Raw genomic sequence first — 16,415 nt, 5'->3', positions numbered from 1 at the left:
TTCTTTACGCGGGGGGTTATGGGATGGGGAGTATAGTATAGGTACCGTGAAGATTATCATGGGACAATGAGGTTCGCTGACTGGGAAACGCGATGGATTCGGAGTTTAGCGGATGACCGTGGTTGTATTCGTTCACCTATGTATACAATGGTTCGTATCCCGAGATATCCGGCGTCTCGGTTTTCTATGACCTCCCTAAATGGCATTCAACAATGAACATATGACCTGGCTCATCCATCATCAGCGGCTGATCATGGTGACGCGGGTGCGTGATGTGGTGGTTGGTCACGGAATACGGAATACGGGAGGGCAGATCTCTCATGTTAGGCATCAGAAGAGGAGTGCTTGTGGTGTTGACAGGGTCCGGAAGGAAACCAGGAAATGGATCGTATAATAGTAGATGCTATGACGTCGTGTATTAATAAGAAAGTGAAGTGAAATCCGCCCAACTCCAGGAACAAGTGAATCTTACGACTTGGAATTATGATTCCGCCTTGGACATCCAGGAGGAACGCCCGGACTATCGATATTCACCATTCCAATGTGTTCATGCTGTGTCCTGCAGGTCGGCGTGGGATGTTCGGCTGTACGATAGAGTGGTAGCATAAAGTACTATAACATTCAACAATTCAATAATACCTATTCCGGATTCCCTACATTAGATCCCCCCAAGGCGGGCCCTCCAATGATCCAATCCTCTATGACTATCGACATCCCACGTCGATGCAAGGAGGATGCAAGACTGCCATCAGAGTGCCCTGCCATGCCTGCGCTGGGCCGTCGGGCTGCCGGAACCAGCAATCGGGTTATATGGCTAAATATCTCGAGTCTGAGTGGAGGAATTGCCTTTTTATGACTGGGCAGTTGGAAGGGATGACGACCCGTTCCATTTCCTGTCGTAGCCAAATTGACAAAGGGATTCTTCCACACACATGTTTAACGGCCTTTCATTTGGTCTTTAACTTCCCGATGGCACTCCATCCATTGTTCTCCCCTCCAACACTTCCATTTCTTTGACACCTTCGTCCACTTTCCCGTTTCATAAATGCTATTTTGCGCTACTCGAATCGTTGGAAGGTTTGGGTTAGACTTAATCCACGGCACTCCCCTTGGGATCCAATTACGACTGACGACACGAGACGAGACCAATCTACCGACTGAGCCCGCAGCCCGCATCCGCATCCGCATCCTTTGGACATCCCCGAAACGCCGAAACCAGCCTGCATCAACACCATTCTCCGCCACCAAAACGCCGCAGCACCGGAATAAAACGCTAAAGCAACATCGCCCCTCCTCCTCCTTCTTCTCTGCTATCCGTCCTCCGTTCTCTCCATCGCAATTCGCTCCGCGCATCCGGCAATGGGCTGATTCCAGCGTGTCCTGCGATTTCGACACCTGCTCCGAACTAGATACGCCAACGGAGTGCACCATTGACCTCGGAGACCTTACGTCCGCCTAATACGCTTGCAATTAGAGGAGCCCATGGCCGCCGCAATGCACCACCTTTTGCCGCACGGCATTCACGGGAAGAGCGCGAAGGGCGCGAAGGACTCATCCAGCGATCTCGAGAGGACGGAGACCGATGCGCCGTCCAACCCTTCTCGACCGGAGCCACAATCACAACATACGCAACAGCGACCGCCTCAGCCGCAGCAATCGCTTCATTCGCACCACCCGGCTCACCCACAACATAGTCATACGTCCTCGCCACAGCAGTACATTTCGCATCCATGTCCTCCGTCCAGCCATCCCCATGAACCTCCCTCCCACACCCACTCGCCCCACCATCCGTCCTCCCACCGCGGTGCCTCTCCCATGTCCTACCCCTCCCCCCTCCAATACCACCCGGACTCCCACGACAGCATCCCTTCCACCTACACCTACCGGCCCTCCTACTCCTCCAGCTCCTCCTCCCGCTCCGCCGAGACTCTCGCCCGCGACCACGAACAGCTCCTCATCTCCCATTGGCCTCCCTCCCACCGCTCCTCGGGCAGCCTCTCCCCCAACCGCCTCCTCGACAAACCCACCTCCGCCCGCCCCATCGGCAACTCCCTCAAGCACCTCCGCCCCGCCGATTTCGACCAGATCAAGACCCTCGGCACCGGCACCTTCGCCCGCGTCTGGCTCACCCGATGGACCCACCCCCACGACGAGCGCTCTGCCCACCAGGTCTACGCGCTCAAGATCCTCCACAAGGTCGACGTTATCCGGCTAAAGCAGGTCGAGCACGTGCGCAACGAGCGGAACGTGCTGGCCGCCGTGGCAGGGCATCCATTCATCACGACGCTGGTGGCGAGCTTCCAGGACGAGGAGTCGCTGTACATGCTACTGGACTACTGTCCCGGCGGGGAGGTGTTCAGCTACCTGCGGCGGGCGCGCCGGTTCAACGAGCCGACGAGCCGGTTCTACGCCGCGGAGATCGTGCTGATTCTGGAGTATCTGCATGAGAAGGAGGGCGTTGCGTACCGGGATCTGAAGCCGGAGAATATCTTGATCGACGCGGATGGGCATTTGAAGTTGGTGGATTTCGGGTTCGCGAAGACGGTGGGGAATCGTACGTCCTAATTAGCTCCGATCTAGATCGATGAATAATACTGACGCGATCATAGGGGAGACGTACACGCTCTGTGGCACCCCGGAATACCTCGCCCCCGAAGTCATCCGAAACACCGGCCACGGCTGCGCAGTCGACTGGTGGGCCTTTGGCATCCTCATCTACGAGTTCCTCGTCGGTCAACCCCCCTTCTGGGACCAAAACCCCATGAAGATCTACGAGCAGTAAGTCCCCCTTCCCCTTCCCTCCCACCTCTCCAAATCCTCATTCTTTTCTCCTAGAATCATCGAAGGCAACATCCGCTACCCCTCCGCCATGTCCCCCGACGCGCGCGACCTCATCGCCAAGCTCTGCACGGTCGACACGTCGAAGCGGCTCGGCAACATCCGCGGGCGCGCCGCGGCCGTCAAGGCGCACCCATGGTTCCGGGGGGTCGACTGGGACGCGGTCTTCCATCGGAAGATGCAGGGGCCGATCGTCCCCCAGCTGCAGGGGCCGGCAGACACGCGGCATTTCGATGAGTATGAGCCCGAGCCGGAGAAGCAGGAGGTGTATACGAGGGAGTTGAGGGAGAAGTATGAGGAGGCGTTTAAGGATTTTTAATTGATGGAGGGGTGAGACCGAGGGGATGTTTTGAGGTTCGGAGGCGGCGATTGAAGCGATATGCGGCGAGATGGGATGGGAGGGTGTTTATTGCATTTGACCGAGCGACGGACCACTCGGTGTATCCCAGACGAGACGGTGATGAGATGATGACGGATGTCTACAACGCGCCACGATTCCCCCCTCTGCTGCTCTGCATCTTTCGTTCTTCCGCACGCATTCCCGCCATTTGTTGCATTTTCGCGCCCTTCGTTTGCTCCCCATTCCCATCGTCCTCAAGTCCGAGCGCCACGTCGCTTGATCCCGTATGTTCTCAGCGCGCATCTGCGTCCGTCGTTGGATTGGCGGCTTTGGTTTTGGCACGGTCGTTGCGCGTGTGTCCGTTCATGCACGATACACTGGGGAGGTGACCTTTTTATTTGTGGAGGGGGATGGTGGTGTCGGAGCGCCTAGCGATGCGGGATGATTTTATGGGGGTTATATGCATGTATCTATTCGCTGATACGACCATATATGGTGTCTTATATACCTTTACACTGCTTACAGTGTCTTACCTCTGCCGTCTGGGACTGGTGCTACATCAATGAATTGGGGGGGCCCTGGTTGGGTTCTGATGCCGCTTTCAAAAGATTTCCTACCTAAATGTATTACGGAGATCATCAATGATGTCCTCTAGTATATGATATTACTCCTTTTCTTTCGTAGCTCTGTCTTCTACCTCCGTTATTCAGGAGTACAGTCACTCCAGAGTCCAGACCGATTGCATGCATTCGTAAGCATCGCTGGGCTTTCATTTGCATCATGTGATCTTATCGATAACTGCCTCGTTCGACAACGGCTTTGTTCCTGACCAATCAAGTGCGTCGGATGTTGCTTCGCCCCGCTCGCATTATGACGCCTTGTTGCCTCACATATGGCAGTTTCTGCCTCATAGCCTGGCAGCCTTGGTTCGGAGGCTGAGGGTTGGTTTCTGTGACGGTATCCGGGTCATCCCTTCAGTCCACCCTTCCTCTCCTCATGCTTCATCCTATCCCTCCGACCTAACCGCTCCCCAAAAGACCCGACATATCACATACGACATACCACCTCCATCGAACCGCCCGCTGCATGCGCAAACCTACGATGGCGCCCAACACCAAATACCAACCCGTCCCCGTCGACGAGCCGCTCGAGAGCTCGTATAGCCAGCCGCCACCGTCATATCAAGCCGAGTCGTCGGATCCACTGGCGCCGCGGACGGAGGATGATAATCTGCCGGATGATTTCAAGGTATGTGTTGGGATGGAAGGAGATGGGAAGGAGATGCGGAAGACTGACGTGGGATGTAGTTCGGCGGTGTAGTCGCGGAGGCGACGTTGGATATTCGGATGCAGTTTATTCGGAAGGTGTATGCGATTCTGTAAGTCGATACGATATCAGGAGGATACTCTAGATAGAGGGAACAGTACTGACATTCCCAGCACCGTCCAACTCCTCGCCACCACGATCCTCGCCTCCATCTCCTTCTTCTCCCCCGCCTACAAGACCTGGATCCAATCCAACGCCTGGATGATGTGGACGACGCTCATCGGCACCTTCGTCTTCCTCGGCCTCACCTTCTGGAAGCGCAAATCCTACCCGATGAACCTCGTCTTCCTCGCCGGGTTCACCGCCCTCGAAGCCTACGCTATCAGCGTCATCACCTCCTTCTACGACTCCCGCATCGTGCTGCAGGCCCTCATCTTCACCCTCGGCATCTTCGTCGCGCTGAGTTTGTTCGCGTGCCAGACGAAGTACGACTTCACGTCCTGGATGCCCTACCTGTTCGGTGCGCTGTGGGTGCTGATCCTGTTCGGGTTCATGACGATGTTCTTCGGGCGGAGCAGCACGACGGAGTTGGTGTACGGCGTGCTAGCGGCGCTAGTGTTCAGTGGGTATATCCTCGTGGACACACAGCTGATCATGCGTCACTATCATGTGGAGGAGGAGATCGCGGCTGCGATCTCATTGTATTTGGATATCATTAATTTGTTCTTGGCGATTCTGAGGATCCTTAATAGCCAGAGCAGTAACTGAGCGATGGCGTGGGCGGAAAGAGCATGGTTAGGATGTGATTGGACTGGGGATGTGGTTAGGGAGATGAGTTTGCGTTAAACATTTGTGGTATTATTGCCATCGTCCCTGCTCCGAGCTGGGTATTACCTGTCTTCCCTAAGTATTCGGCCTTCAATCAGAACCGAAGAGCGAGCATGTTATTCAATCTCGCCACCTAATTGGTTCATCTGTCTAACTCGCTTTAACACAACTCTTCTTTAAGCGGAAACTGAGTAAGGTCACCCCGCAATCATTGCTTTTTGCTCGGACGCCGATTGCTAAATCCACCCCGAACGCGAGAATCCCATCTCCTGAGCCACCGCGAAACCAAAACCATTCGCAATTACGCTAGTTAGACTATGCCGGCTTCTAATAATTGTATCATATAAACCACCAGCCAATGAAAATATAAGCGTAAACATTAGTGGCCGCATCCAGTCCCTTCAGATTTCAGAACAACACCCACCTCGCCGCCACTCTCCCCTCAAAGATCCCACTTCTTTGGCGCCGTTCGCTCCATCCATGCCTGCTAACCGTCTCCATCGACGGTTTCATTATATTCGCAAATTCCCAATTTCGGGATACCATCCTGCACCCTCCCAGTCCAAAATCCCGCACACATGGGCCTCCTCGTCCACCATGATATTCTGCGGTGCGATGTCAGCATGCGTGAATACGGAAATGGATGATCGGGGGAGCATGGTGGGGAGATCTTTGGCGTAGCGACGGCCGTTGAAGCGGTAGCAGCCCCGGTAGATGCGTTGACGAAGGGAGTCGGCGGTAGCTAGGGGAGCGGGGTCTGCGTTCTTGAGGTGTAGAGCGGTAATTAGGACGTCGCTGGATACGGTGCCGTCCGCGACTCGGCGTTGCATTGGAAGTGGTGATGGAATTCGGGCGGCTTAGAGACCAAGTTTCCTGGCAGACGCACTCCTTGATGGCGTCGTCGAGGTCGTTCCAGTAGGTTTCTAATTCTAATCCCGGCATGAGACTCATCGTGATACAGCCTTCATCGGCGGTGTATGATGAATGATATTATGATATATTCTGGGAACTGGGATATCTGTGTAGTGCTGGACGAGTTTGATAGCGGCTTTTTCGTTGGGCTTCACTCGGTGGCCCCTCTTCTGCACGATGTTGCCGCGAATAGGTAATGGTTGCGCCGCTCTGTCGGCTCACAAGGCGCATTGGATTTTCTTCTACAAATAGGGTTAAGCTAAGATCTAATCGGTTCAAGCCTTTGGTTTGAATGAGAAGTTACCAGAATCCGACATGGTGAGAGTCAACGATATATACCTAGCTTGGCTGCCTGGAGAGCTGTCGCCAGATCGTACTACGTATGTGCGGTGTATTACCAGCAATTTAGCATCCAATGGTACCCTCGATTTATTAAAAATCCCACTTAAAGATATCATTTAAAACACCACGCTAAACCATATACGGGACGGTGTGTTAGGATCAAAGCCCACGGCCACACAGGGCACCCCGTTACTCCGTTCACTTCTACGGAGTGCACTTCCAACATAGTACGGAATACTATTCTACCAATACCATTCTACCAATTTTTGGCCCTCTCCTCCATCTTCCACTCTTCCGCCACTCGTTGCACCGTATTCTTCGCATTTCTCTGCGGAATCACCGCAGAGCCCGACCATTCGTTACTTTGATTTACAATTGGCAGCCGGGAGATTCCTCAACGCTGCTTCGTTCGTTTCGGTCGACCGTATCCCCTGTTCTAAACCATCACATAGAGCACGGCAACGGGTAGACTGCCAACATCAGACCACCCGAACAACTGTCCAAGCGGCAGACGCAGCAATTGCCCAACTCGATAATGGCCGTCAGAACGTTGTCGACAAGCAATGGCACAATCAAGACATCCAACCCCAAACTAACCCGTCCCTTCAGGATCCCCAGCGAGGATCTATCACCATCATGCCATCGCGGACCCGTAGCTCGTCTCTGCGCATGGCTCGTCGACCACCAAATCCGTACGTCAATGGCACCCCTCCTCCCACCGCATCCCCTTCCTACGTCCGCACATCTAACGCCAAACGCTAACACCACCGCAGACATCTCCCTCACCTACCTCCTCACCGTCTTCTTCATCCACGCCAACTTCCCTGCCGCCCGCCGACGCACCCGTCCGCTCTTCGTCCTCCCCCACAACGACCCATCCACAGGGAAATATATCCGCGGATGGGACGACCTAGCCTTCGTGGCGTCGTGGACCATGGTAATCATGGGGCTGCGGGTGGCGATGATGGAGTACGTCCTAAAGCCGTTCGCCTCGGCGGGAGGCGTGTACAAGACGAAGGAGCTGGTTCGGTTCGCCGAGCAGGCGTGGTTGGTGGTGTATTATTCGATTAGTTGGCCGATGGGGATGGTGAGTTGGCATTTCTTTCCTTCCTGCCTGTTTGAGGAGACGTCCGAGGGGCGGCCGCTTGAGGGGTATATTCGTGAGAGGTCGATTGCTAACGGGTTCCGGGATAGTATATCATGTACCACTCGAAATACTGGCTGAACCTCGACGAGATGTGGACCGACTTCCCGAACCGGGAGATGGGCGGCCTGCTGAAGTGGTATTACCTCGTACAATTCGCCTTCTGGCTACAGCAGATTGTCGTGGTGCACATCGAAGAGCGAAGGAAAGATCATTGGCAAATGTTCGCCCACCACATCGTCACTTGCACCCTGGTCTTGGCAAGCTACATGTCTTACCAGCTGAATGTTGGAAACGTGGTGTTGTGCCTCATGGATTTGTCGGACATTTTCCTCTCGGTACGTGGTCCCCTTGAAATGCAAGGAGAGACCCGCGCAGAACCTAATCATATACTGACATAACGGAAATAGGCCGCCAAAAACCTCCGATACCTCAAATATCAAACCGCCTGCGACGCCTGCTTCGGCGTCTTCATCATCACCTGGCTCTTCACCCGCCACCTCTGCTACCTCATCGTCTGCTACTCCATCTACTCGCAGACAATCAGCATCGGCTGCTACGACAGCGCCACCGGCGCCCGCCTCAGCTACGACGGCGGTACCGACATCGTCAAGAACCTCTTCCAAGCCTACGTCGATCCCGACGGCCCCGTCTGCTACAACGACCCCATCCGATATTGGTTCCTCGGCCTGCTGCTCTCCCTACAGCTACTACTAATCATCTGGTTCGGCATGATCGTCCGCGTCGCCTTGAGCGTGTTGCGTGGCAAGCCCGCGGACGATTCCCGGAGCGACGACGAGGGCGACGACGACGAGGAAGGGGAGGAAGAGGAGGAGGACAACTTGGTGGAGAAGATGGTGGAGGACGTGGAGGCGAAGGCGATCCGGTCGCGGGTGGACGGTACGAATGGCTCGCTGACGCTGGGGTCGGCGCCACCCCAGCCGTACGTCGAGGAGGAGGTCGGCGCCGAGGCGCTGCGGTTCGTGCGGCAAAACAGCCCGCCGGCGTCGCGGCCGTATCGGAAATCGAGTGGACGGGCGACGGGCATCTCGATCCCGGGTCATGGGGATCGGAAGGAGTTGCTGGGTCGAATCGGGTGCGACAAGCCGGCTTGATGAGGGTCCAGTCGGCGACCGCTTTTTTTTCCCGTTGCTTTTTTCCTCTTGACGAGTTTCATTTCTTCGGGGGTTTCTACCATCATAGCATCTTCCTGCGATGCACGTTTGTACGGGCGGTGATGCGATTTGCGTTTCCGACTACACTAGCATGGTCCGGACGGAAAGACGTCGCTGGATTGCCGAAACATATATTTACATGCTACACTCGGCATCTTGATGCATTTACTTGGTTTTCGTTATGTCAGATCGAATTTTTGATTTGGGGCAATCCTTCACGCTAGATACCCTGGTACTTTCTCATCCGTATATGGAACAAGAAGCAACCGAAACGGTCATTTTCTCATGGACCCTTTCTCTCATCCCGTCGTCACCTCTCCTAGTTTCCACGCCGGCAGTGAGTTACGATTTACGAACCCTTCGCACATCGGGTCGATTAGCTATGGGTGATCCGCTAGGTCAAAGCGTCGATCTTACCACCGGCTCCCCTTCTCCCTGCTGAATCATCTTCCGTCGAATCGCCTCGAGGTCGGCCCGCGGGAGCTTCACGAAGTCCAGGAGATATTTCTCCGCGCTGCCATATTCGCGGCGGAGCAAGTCGAGGGTCGCGAGCATGTTTTCCTTCCTACATGATTCCACAACGTTAGCATTTCCCTTCCTTCCCGCGCCACTCCTAACTCTCCACACCATGTCCGTCCCAATCTTCATGCCCGAAACACGGTGACTCCCAAACAAACCCCATCACATACCTGCTCGTCGTCATATTCTCCGCCCCCTCCCTCCCATTCGGCACCTGGAACACCTCATGCTCCATCAACCGCGCGATGAACGTCGGCTTCGCCTCCGCCAACCCCACCTCCGTCAGCGCGTACTCGTCCGCCACATCGTCGTCTGATACCCCCAGCGCCGACAGCAGCACCGCACTGAACACCCCCGTCCGGTCCTTGCCCGCCGAGCAGTGCACCAGGATGGCGCGGGCATCCGGACGCGCGAAGTGCGTGAGGATGCGGTGGAACGACGGGGCGCCGTTTTTCAGGATGGCGGCATACGCAATGGCGAAGCCCTGAAGCAGTTAGCTATGTCGCTCCGTCTCGATATCTCCCCCGCCACATCGTCGCTGTGAACATGAAAAGAGAGGTGTCGCAACCCACCTCCGTCCCATTAAATGCATAATTCTTAAACCGCAACGCGATCGTCTCCGGCCCATAATCCTGCTCCTCGAACACCGGCGTCCACCGCCGCTCCACCACGCCCCCTGTCGCCGCCAGCAAGCGCTCCAGCTCCTCCACGCCGCCGGTGCGCTCGATCTCCGGCACGGCGCGCAGGTCGAAGATGACGCCGAGGCCGAGCGATTGGAGTTTGGCGACACCGGCGGCGTCGAGGGTGGTGGTGTTGGCGGCGCGGTAGACGAGGCCGCGGCGGACGGTGAGGGGGGTGGTGGAAGAGGAGGAAATGGGAAGGCCGCCGATATCACGGAGGTTATTGATGGAGGGGAGGGGGATGAAAGGGGGGGAGGGGAGGGCTGCCATTGAGAGGTTGAGATTAAGTTGTTGGGTGCGGAGGGGTGGTTCAGGTCTTTGGTGCTTGGGACGACTTGCGATGGGTGCGTTATGGATGGATAGCGGGGAAGGCTGGCGGTGCTTAAGTTATTGTTTTATGTTGCCCCAAGAAACCTGGATGTATTGTTCGTATAATCTATTGATCTATCAATATACAAATAAGCATTAAGTAGATCTTTGTTTTTACCGTACTCGGTAGGTTGCTCACTGGCGCCATCCCGCAACCGGGCACTGACTGCCGAGGTTGCTTGACGGCGTTGACGCCGTTTTTCGAGGTATTTCCCCTTATGTAGGCCAAGCGTTCTCGTGTGCACAATTTGGCCAAGGCGGTTTATTATCAACCTAATTGACCAATTCATCTCAGCCGCATCTTTTCGGAACTACATACTAGCATTCTCACTCTGCCCGCCGCTTAGCTAAAGCTGTGGACGATGGCAGGATATATGGGTTATCAAGTCCTAAGATTCGCTTCTGCAGCTGCGCACACTCCTCTATAAGATTCACAGCCTCAGTTTCTCTGCCAGTTTCTTTCCACATGCGAGCAAGGTTGTTCATGCTGATTAGCGTATAGGGGTGCTTTACGCCAAGCACCCTTTTCGTCATCTCTAGCACTTGTTCCTCCAGTTCCTGCTCAGTATTCGTTTCTTTTACTACCTATTCGCTAGGACCATAGTAAGAAACGCCTGTCATATTTCTTAGCTGTTCGAGGACCGCACTCTCTCCAGATGCCTCAAAACCGCTGGCCTCGTCTCCCTTCAGTATCCGTGAAGTAGATGCTTTGCTGATTTATCAAGCAATTGCTAACCGAGAGAGCATCCAGGTCGAACTCAAGCAGATCATGCATCACAGACACCCAACAGTTCCCTTCGACGTCGGCTTCGATCTCTCCCTCCAGGTTCCTGAGGTTGATGCTGAAGTCGCGTAGGAAAAGTGCCTCCAGACTCTTCCTATGGTTGGAAAGGAGTCGCCGCAAGGACTTGGCACTTCCAGAGCATTTCCTCAAATGGAGTGATCGCAGTCCAGGGAGGTGCAGTCCCTCTGCAAGTTGGGAAATCAGTTTGTCGCAATTGCCGGTATGTTCCGTGAAAAGGACATCAAGATTCCCCAGGTCAGGACTGAGCAGTATGGTGTTTTCTAGAGGGAATTCCTTAGTCTTATTTTTTTCTCCATACATGCCATTTGAATCAAACGTGAGAGACCAGCAAGTCCGGATGTCGCCAACTTCAAATTGGTATCGAAACGTCTCGACGATTTGAGTGACCGAACGAATGAATTGCAAGTAGTTCTTCTTGAGTGAGATATCGCTTGGGTTTATCGAATTGAAAAGCATGCGAAGTGTGGGCTCGCTCTGTGAACCGAGTGCAATCGTTTCTGCATCGTCGGATATATTTCGTGACCACCACTTTTCAGAGCCCAAAGCCCTTTCCAGTCTACTGAATCCCCATGGAGCAAATGCCATGGGCAGTGTCCAAATCAGATCATCAGAGCGGACGAAGTTTACCAATTTGCAATTGGTAAGGGACAACAGAGCGCAGTACACTATCCACGTCTCGTCGTGGCATAGATCGGTAACGTGCGCTTCGTCGTGAGCGTCGATGAGAATATTCAGGGCTTGGACAGCATTCGCAAGAATAGGATGTTCGGAAATTTCCGTTAGTTGATCCAGATACCTCCTTCTTAGGGAAAAAGTGCGGGTTCTGAAATATCGATCCCCTAAGACAAGCTAGCTACAGTCTCGCAAAGTTCGACAGGACGAGCGGAACGCGAATATATCTTTTGGGCGTTCCCGAGATGCTGTGACCATGTCGAGGAGTTCCATTGGAAGGGATAGGAGAGAGCCCATTGTGGTTCATGTATTGGTTGCCTGGGTTCTCAGTTAGTGGAAAGATATATATGTCAAAATCCAACCGGAATCGTAAAATAGCTAACATACTGTGTGGTGCTCGCCCCTGAAGCTCCGCTGTGAGGCCTGTTAAAACTTAAAAGCCTGAAATGGGAGCACTCTGATGATTGACAAATTCAAGAGCTCAGTCAAAGCACAAGTGGAATATCATGGCAAAACGAACTCCAAAGGAGGAATGTTTTAAATCTGTGGATTAATGGAGTGAGATCAAAAACTAATGGTGATTCACGATAGCCGTGCTGGCAACTTTCGTGTCCTACGTGGCACCCAGCGCGAGCGTGGACATCTCCCTAACCAAATGGAATATCATGTGAATAATTAAACTGGCAAAAAACAATTCGAGTTTCAAGACTTCGTGCTCATTACTTCAACCCCAGTTTATAGTCAAAAAGGTCAAAAAACAAAGTGTCCCAGCTACTAAGACTCGAACTTAGAACCTTGCGGTGTCAAATAACAGCCGCACGCGCTAGCCAATTGCGCCATAGCTGGTGGGGGTTTTTTTAAGTTTCTCGCAAACAACCTATGAGCAGAAAATATGTCTACTGTTCCTCTTTGTTATTATTTTGTCGCCACGGTTTTACAATCGTTAAACTAGAGAGAGGCTAAGGTATATTCCCGATCTCGAACTGCTCTATCATTTCCATATTCCTGAACACCCAGAAAGGACGCCGTCCAACCTCTCATGAACTGTTTATCTTTCCACCCAGGCTACTCTATGCGAAGTCGTTGTTGGTCCTCGCATTGACTCGACTTGGCAATGTGATGGCAAGGAAGTAGGAGACGAGTTTAGGAGAGTGGTTCTATCAATTATAACACCCTTGAGCTAATCTCCATCCCTCTAGCAGTCAAATAGGAACCCAAACAGTATCACGATTCCTCTCTGACGAGCATCTATCGGACCCAAATGATCCTATAATTAGAATTTAATAGTACTTTTAGTCCACAAGATCGATTATCCGCTCTCCCGCTCCGCCACAGGACTTAAACGACTCGAGGTCCCAGCATTTTTCTCCACATCCGCGACATCTCTGGCATTTGCGACTGACGCGGACCCTTCAGAGGTGGACCCTTCAGAGCTTGACCGAGCCTTTTGCGACAACTCATGTTCTTCCTTTTTGACGGAACGGAAAAGAGGGCGCCAGAAAGCTGTCTTTTCCCAGTGGATGATGCCCTCATCCTCGTCAAGCCTCCGGACATATTCACCGAATGATATGCCTTCCTTCTTCGCTTTCCCACGGGCATTGAACCACCAATAACCATGCCAGATCACAAAGCCGAGTTCCATCCCCATGCTGAAGAGAAGTCAATTGGGTCCGATCGGATAGATAACTGGGAACTTACACGATAAGATACAAAGTGCCACCGAACACGTCGAACTGTTTCCGGACCGCTGCGAATGGCCTAATCAATATCTGCTTTCGAAAAATTGTGGAATCACAACGCACCCATGGCCAAGAAAGAGAATAATGCACCGGCTAGATCCACGGCGAGGAATCCCCAGCTAAATCCAAGGTTCCTCCCCTGGCGTTTGAACTGCTGCACGTATTGCGGGATGAGACCCACGACGAGACCTGCCGCAGCGAAAGCCCAGACGACCTTGATTGGCATGGTGCGTCCGGCTAGAAATCCAGGCTTTCGTTCAGTCAGCATCGTCATTTTACAAACACTAGTTACGATAACCTACTCGAAGGGTCCAGATGAGCAAGAACTGTCCAACTGCCATGACAGCAGCCAGTAAGAACGGCCAGAAGGTTGCCCAGAGCTTCGAGCATTTTCTGCAGCACTGTTAGCACAGTCATCATCTCCTATCATGAAAACCAACATACCCAGAAAGCCACAGACACTGTCCCCAGCACACCAGACACAACACGCCAAAGATCTGCGGCTGCAGCTGTATCGCCATTGCGTGGTCCTGAACGATCACGTACGCCCCGAACGGCACCTCAGAGATGGCCCAGATGAACACCGTCAGGGCCGGGAACGCGATACAGTTGCCGCGCCGGTAGTTTTGCCAGATTTGGGGCAGGAGCTGGACGCACCAGCAGATTGTGCCGATGGTGGCGAGCACCTGGGCCGCGAGAGGGACGTCCTGTTGGATGGCCATTGTGGACGAATTCGGTACTCAAGCTAATACCACTACCGTTTGGAGAGAATAAGGATGAGGGGGTCACAGGGTAATACGGGCAGAGAAGGATTGATAGATTAGGACCCTTGAAGGAAATCAAGAAGAAGATATAAGATACATCTAGGATTTGGATAAGAGCTTGCAAAAGGGACTTCCGGTGGGAAGAGCCCGTTCGATAGGAATCGCTCGGAGCGGATCCGATACAGTAGGGAGTGAGGTAAAGCGCAACAGTTGCATGGTTCTACGTTCCAGGGGCCGGGAGGTCCTCTGGTTCGGACAACCGTGGATGGCCATCTCGATCGGTTTACCCAATCGCACGAGGAGAAGCCAGAACGGCAGACCGAAGATGGAGGAGGATGGTATACCATTGATGGCATCATTTATATTTTACTTGACGCTGTTTATTCTCGAAGCGCGCGTTCCGCCTCTTACGTGACGGACTCAACATATTGATAGCCAAGACACGAAGGAAACAAGGATGAACTGAGATCGGGTGGAATTATGAACGACATGAAAGACCCCTGGACGCTTTTCACGAACCATAGCTTTATTCGGTAATCCGGTCGGACGTAAAACCGGGATCATAGTTATATTGGCACGTTCTTGGTGACGCAGAAGGTGAACATGGAAAAGACGATGCGGTTCCAACAAGGATTGATAAACGCTTTTGGGAGCGAGGCCTACAGTACCAGAGAACGGTCTAGATTAGGTGCGGCTGAAAATGGACTCTAAAGGGGGTCTACCGTACCATAGTACATGGAACGAAGGGCCATGGTAAGTCGACCGCATGTCCATCATCGCAATGTATCTTTATTGGTCCCTTCCATGTCGAGTGGCCCCGCTGAGTTGTGAAGCCACTGTACTCTACTGCACGTCATATTCAACAACAACCGGCAGATGAAGCGCCGAGCGGTTAGAAATATCAACCTCCATTCCGCCCAATGGTCGCCCCGGAATCGCAACCTTTCCGGCGGCATCTACGCGTCCGTTCAAAAGCCACCAACCTCCAAGCCGCCAAGCTGAGATCGCTGCCTCCTCAATGGCGGAGATCACTCAGCGACAATCGGAATCGAGAGGTTGTGATCGGCGATGGGCCTCAACCAGACTCTTTGAAATATGGGGAGTGAAACCGAGGCGGAGGAAGCCATGATGGCTGATGCAGGCACACCATCGTCGTGAATGGAAAAGCGAAGCGAAGCGTGCACCAGGAGGGCAATGTTGTGCGCACATTTCACGTGCACGCTGCATTTTGGGTAATCAGACGCGGCAAGGATCAGACCGGTTCACGGTGAAGGATGCCGCTTGCATGTCACTACGATTCTGGTCATAAATCGAAGTCTAACTGCACTTCACCACCTTCGCCTGAGGAGGGCGGGCTCATCCACTTAGGACGACGGCTGGCGGTTGGCGCGGAAAGCACACGTCAGTGGCAGGGAGTGAGCGAGATAGAGGATCGATCCATTCGGGGAACGCAGGCGCAAATCATGAGGTGATATCCGCGGTGGTGGATTTAATCGATGTGAAGATGTGATGTTGAACGTGGCGCTTGGGCCAATCACGATGGATGATTGGACGGCGAGGGAGCGAGTTGGCGATAGCTCACATTCTCTCGCGCCGGGGTTTTATGCGCGTCATGCGCGTCATCCGCGAAATACTAGGACTGCGAGATGGAGCGGTAGGGGAGGCCGGGCAGAACGGTTAGTCAGCGGTGCGCTGTAGGTGGCACTGGATGCAGTAGGGATTACCAGGATGTCGAATATGGTTGGTGGTGCGCGATAAGCGCCTTGGAGGATCTATCACATCGAATTGGTGAGGCGAAGTCGCATCTGGGCTAGGATGAGGGTTCCACATTTCTACATCCGGATGGAGAACGGGTGAAGACTGAGAGGTGAGGATGGCGGCGTTTTTGGCAACATTGATATGCAGCTAAGCAACGCAGATGGGGATGCCCATCCGGGAAAGAGGATAGGTCCATGGTGAATCCGGCTAACGCGACTACGTGAGACGAACGGTTTGGGGACATGGATCGAGCGCTTGCAGCGG

The 16,415-nt window shown here is 53.5% G+C and overlaps 7 protein-coding genes and 1 non-coding gene across 8 annotated transcripts; 3 read left to right on the top strand and 5 right to left on the bottom strand.

Annotated features, from left to right (window-relative positions):
* Positions 1-1,815: 1,815 nt before the first annotated feature.
* Positions 1,816-3,157, top strand: P152DRAFT_389753 (Pkinase-domain-containing protein; the record flags this gene model as incomplete). The annotated part of the gene is made up of 3 exons (XM_033676000.1): positions 1,816-2,554; positions 2,610-2,778; positions 2,836-3,157. 3 exons carry the CDS (start codon positions 1,816-1,818, stop codon positions 3,155-3,157), a joined length of 1,230 nt encoding a protein of 409 aa, XP_033537722.1.
* A 1,122-nt stretch (positions 3,158-4,279) lies between these two features.
* P152DRAFT_389041 (bax inhibitor family protein) lies at positions 4,280-5,212 on the top strand (the record flags this gene model as incomplete). Its single annotated transcript, XM_033675963.1, has 3 exons — positions 4,280-4,426; positions 4,486-4,556; positions 4,618-5,212. 3 exons carry the CDS (start codon positions 4,280-4,282, stop codon positions 5,210-5,212), a joined length of 813 nt encoding a protein of 270 aa, XP_033537721.1.
* Positions 5,213-5,784: 572 nt separating this feature from the next.
* Positions 5,785-6,102, bottom strand: P152DRAFT_470143 (uncharacterized protein; the record flags this gene model as incomplete). The annotated part of the gene is made up of 1 exon (XM_033680940.1): positions 5,785-6,102. One exon carries the CDS (start codon positions 6,100-6,102, stop codon positions 5,785-5,787), a length of 318 nt encoding a protein of 105 aa, XP_033537720.1.
* A 525-nt stretch (positions 6,103-6,627) lies between these two features.
* On the top strand, positions 6,628-9,131 carry P152DRAFT_454337 (longevity assurance proteins LAG1/LAC1). The gene is made up of 4 exons (XM_033678572.1): positions 6,628-7,218; positions 7,300-7,613; positions 7,721-8,008; positions 8,081-9,131. The coding sequence occupies exons 1-4, from the start codon at positions 7,062-7,064 to the stop codon at positions 8,783-8,785; spliced, it is 1,464 nt and encodes a 487-aa protein (XP_033537719.1). The 5' UTR covers positions 6,628-7,061; the 3' UTR covers positions 8,786-9,131.
* Positions 9,132-9,286: 155 nt separating this feature from the next.
* Positions 9,287-10,296, bottom strand: P152DRAFT_369524 (uncharacterized protein; the record flags this gene model as incomplete). The annotated part of the gene is made up of 3 exons (XM_033675482.1): positions 9,287-9,406; positions 9,531-9,848; positions 9,937-10,296. Coding segments are annotated over 3 exons (798 nt in total), but the record flags the coding sequence as incomplete, so codon positions are not given.
* A 431-nt stretch (positions 10,297-10,727) lies between these two features.
* Positions 10,728-11,198, bottom strand: P152DRAFT_454334 (uncharacterized protein). The gene has a single exon (XM_033678571.1). It carries the CDS (start codon positions 10,945-10,947, stop codon positions 10,741-10,743), a length of 207 nt encoding a protein of 68 aa, XP_033537717.1. The 5' UTR covers positions 10,948-11,198; the 3' UTR covers positions 10,728-10,740.
* Positions 11,199-12,656: 1,458 nt separating this feature from the next.
* P152DRAFT_t9 lies at positions 12,657-12,736 on the bottom strand. Its single transcript has one exon. It is a non-coding gene; the product is annotated as a tRNA-Asn (tRNA).
* Positions 12,737-13,584: 848 nt separating this feature from the next.
* P152DRAFT_388900 (uncharacterized protein) lies at positions 13,585-14,351 on the bottom strand (the record flags this gene model as incomplete). The annotated part of the gene is made up of 4 exons (XM_033675954.1): positions 13,585-13,637; positions 13,693-13,866; positions 13,922-14,022; positions 14,074-14,351. 4 exons carry the CDS (start codon positions 14,349-14,351, stop codon positions 13,585-13,587), a joined length of 606 nt encoding a protein of 201 aa, XP_033537716.1.
* Between the last annotated feature and the right edge of the window lie 2,064 nt (positions 14,352-16,415).

This window comes from Eremomyces bilateralis (genome assembly GCF_010015585.1).
Source record: "Eremomyces bilateralis CBS 781.70 unplaced genomic scaffold P152scaffold_2, whole genome shotgun sequence".
NCBI classification, from domain to species: domain Eukaryota; kingdom Fungi; phylum Ascomycota; class Dothideomycetes; order Eremomycetales; family Eremomycetaceae; genus Eremomyces; species Eremomyces bilateralis.
Note: the sequence above shows the minus strand (reverse complement) of the source record. Positions and strands in the feature narration are given on the sequence as shown.

What these genes read in the sequence shown, in the direction of transcription:
- P152DRAFT_454337 (XM_033678572.1), top strand. Translation starts at nt 7,062, where the DNA reads ATGGCCGTCAGAACGTTGTCGACAAGCAATGGCACAATCAAGACATCC. An exon ending in TTAGTTGGCCGATGGGGATG is followed by an intron (nt 7,614 to 7,720) that starts GTGAGTTGGCAT and finishes GTTCCGGGATAG; the next exon opens with TATATCATGTACCACTCGAA. An exon ending in TGTCGGACATTTTCCTCTCG is followed by an intron (nt 8,009 to 8,080) that starts GTACGTGGTCCC and finishes TAACGGAAATAG; the next exon opens with GCCGCCAAAAACCTCCGATA.
- P152DRAFT_454334 (XM_033678571.1), bottom strand. Translation starts at nt 10,947, where the DNA reads ATGACGAAAAGGGTGCTTGGCGTAAAGCACCCCTATACGCTAATCAGC.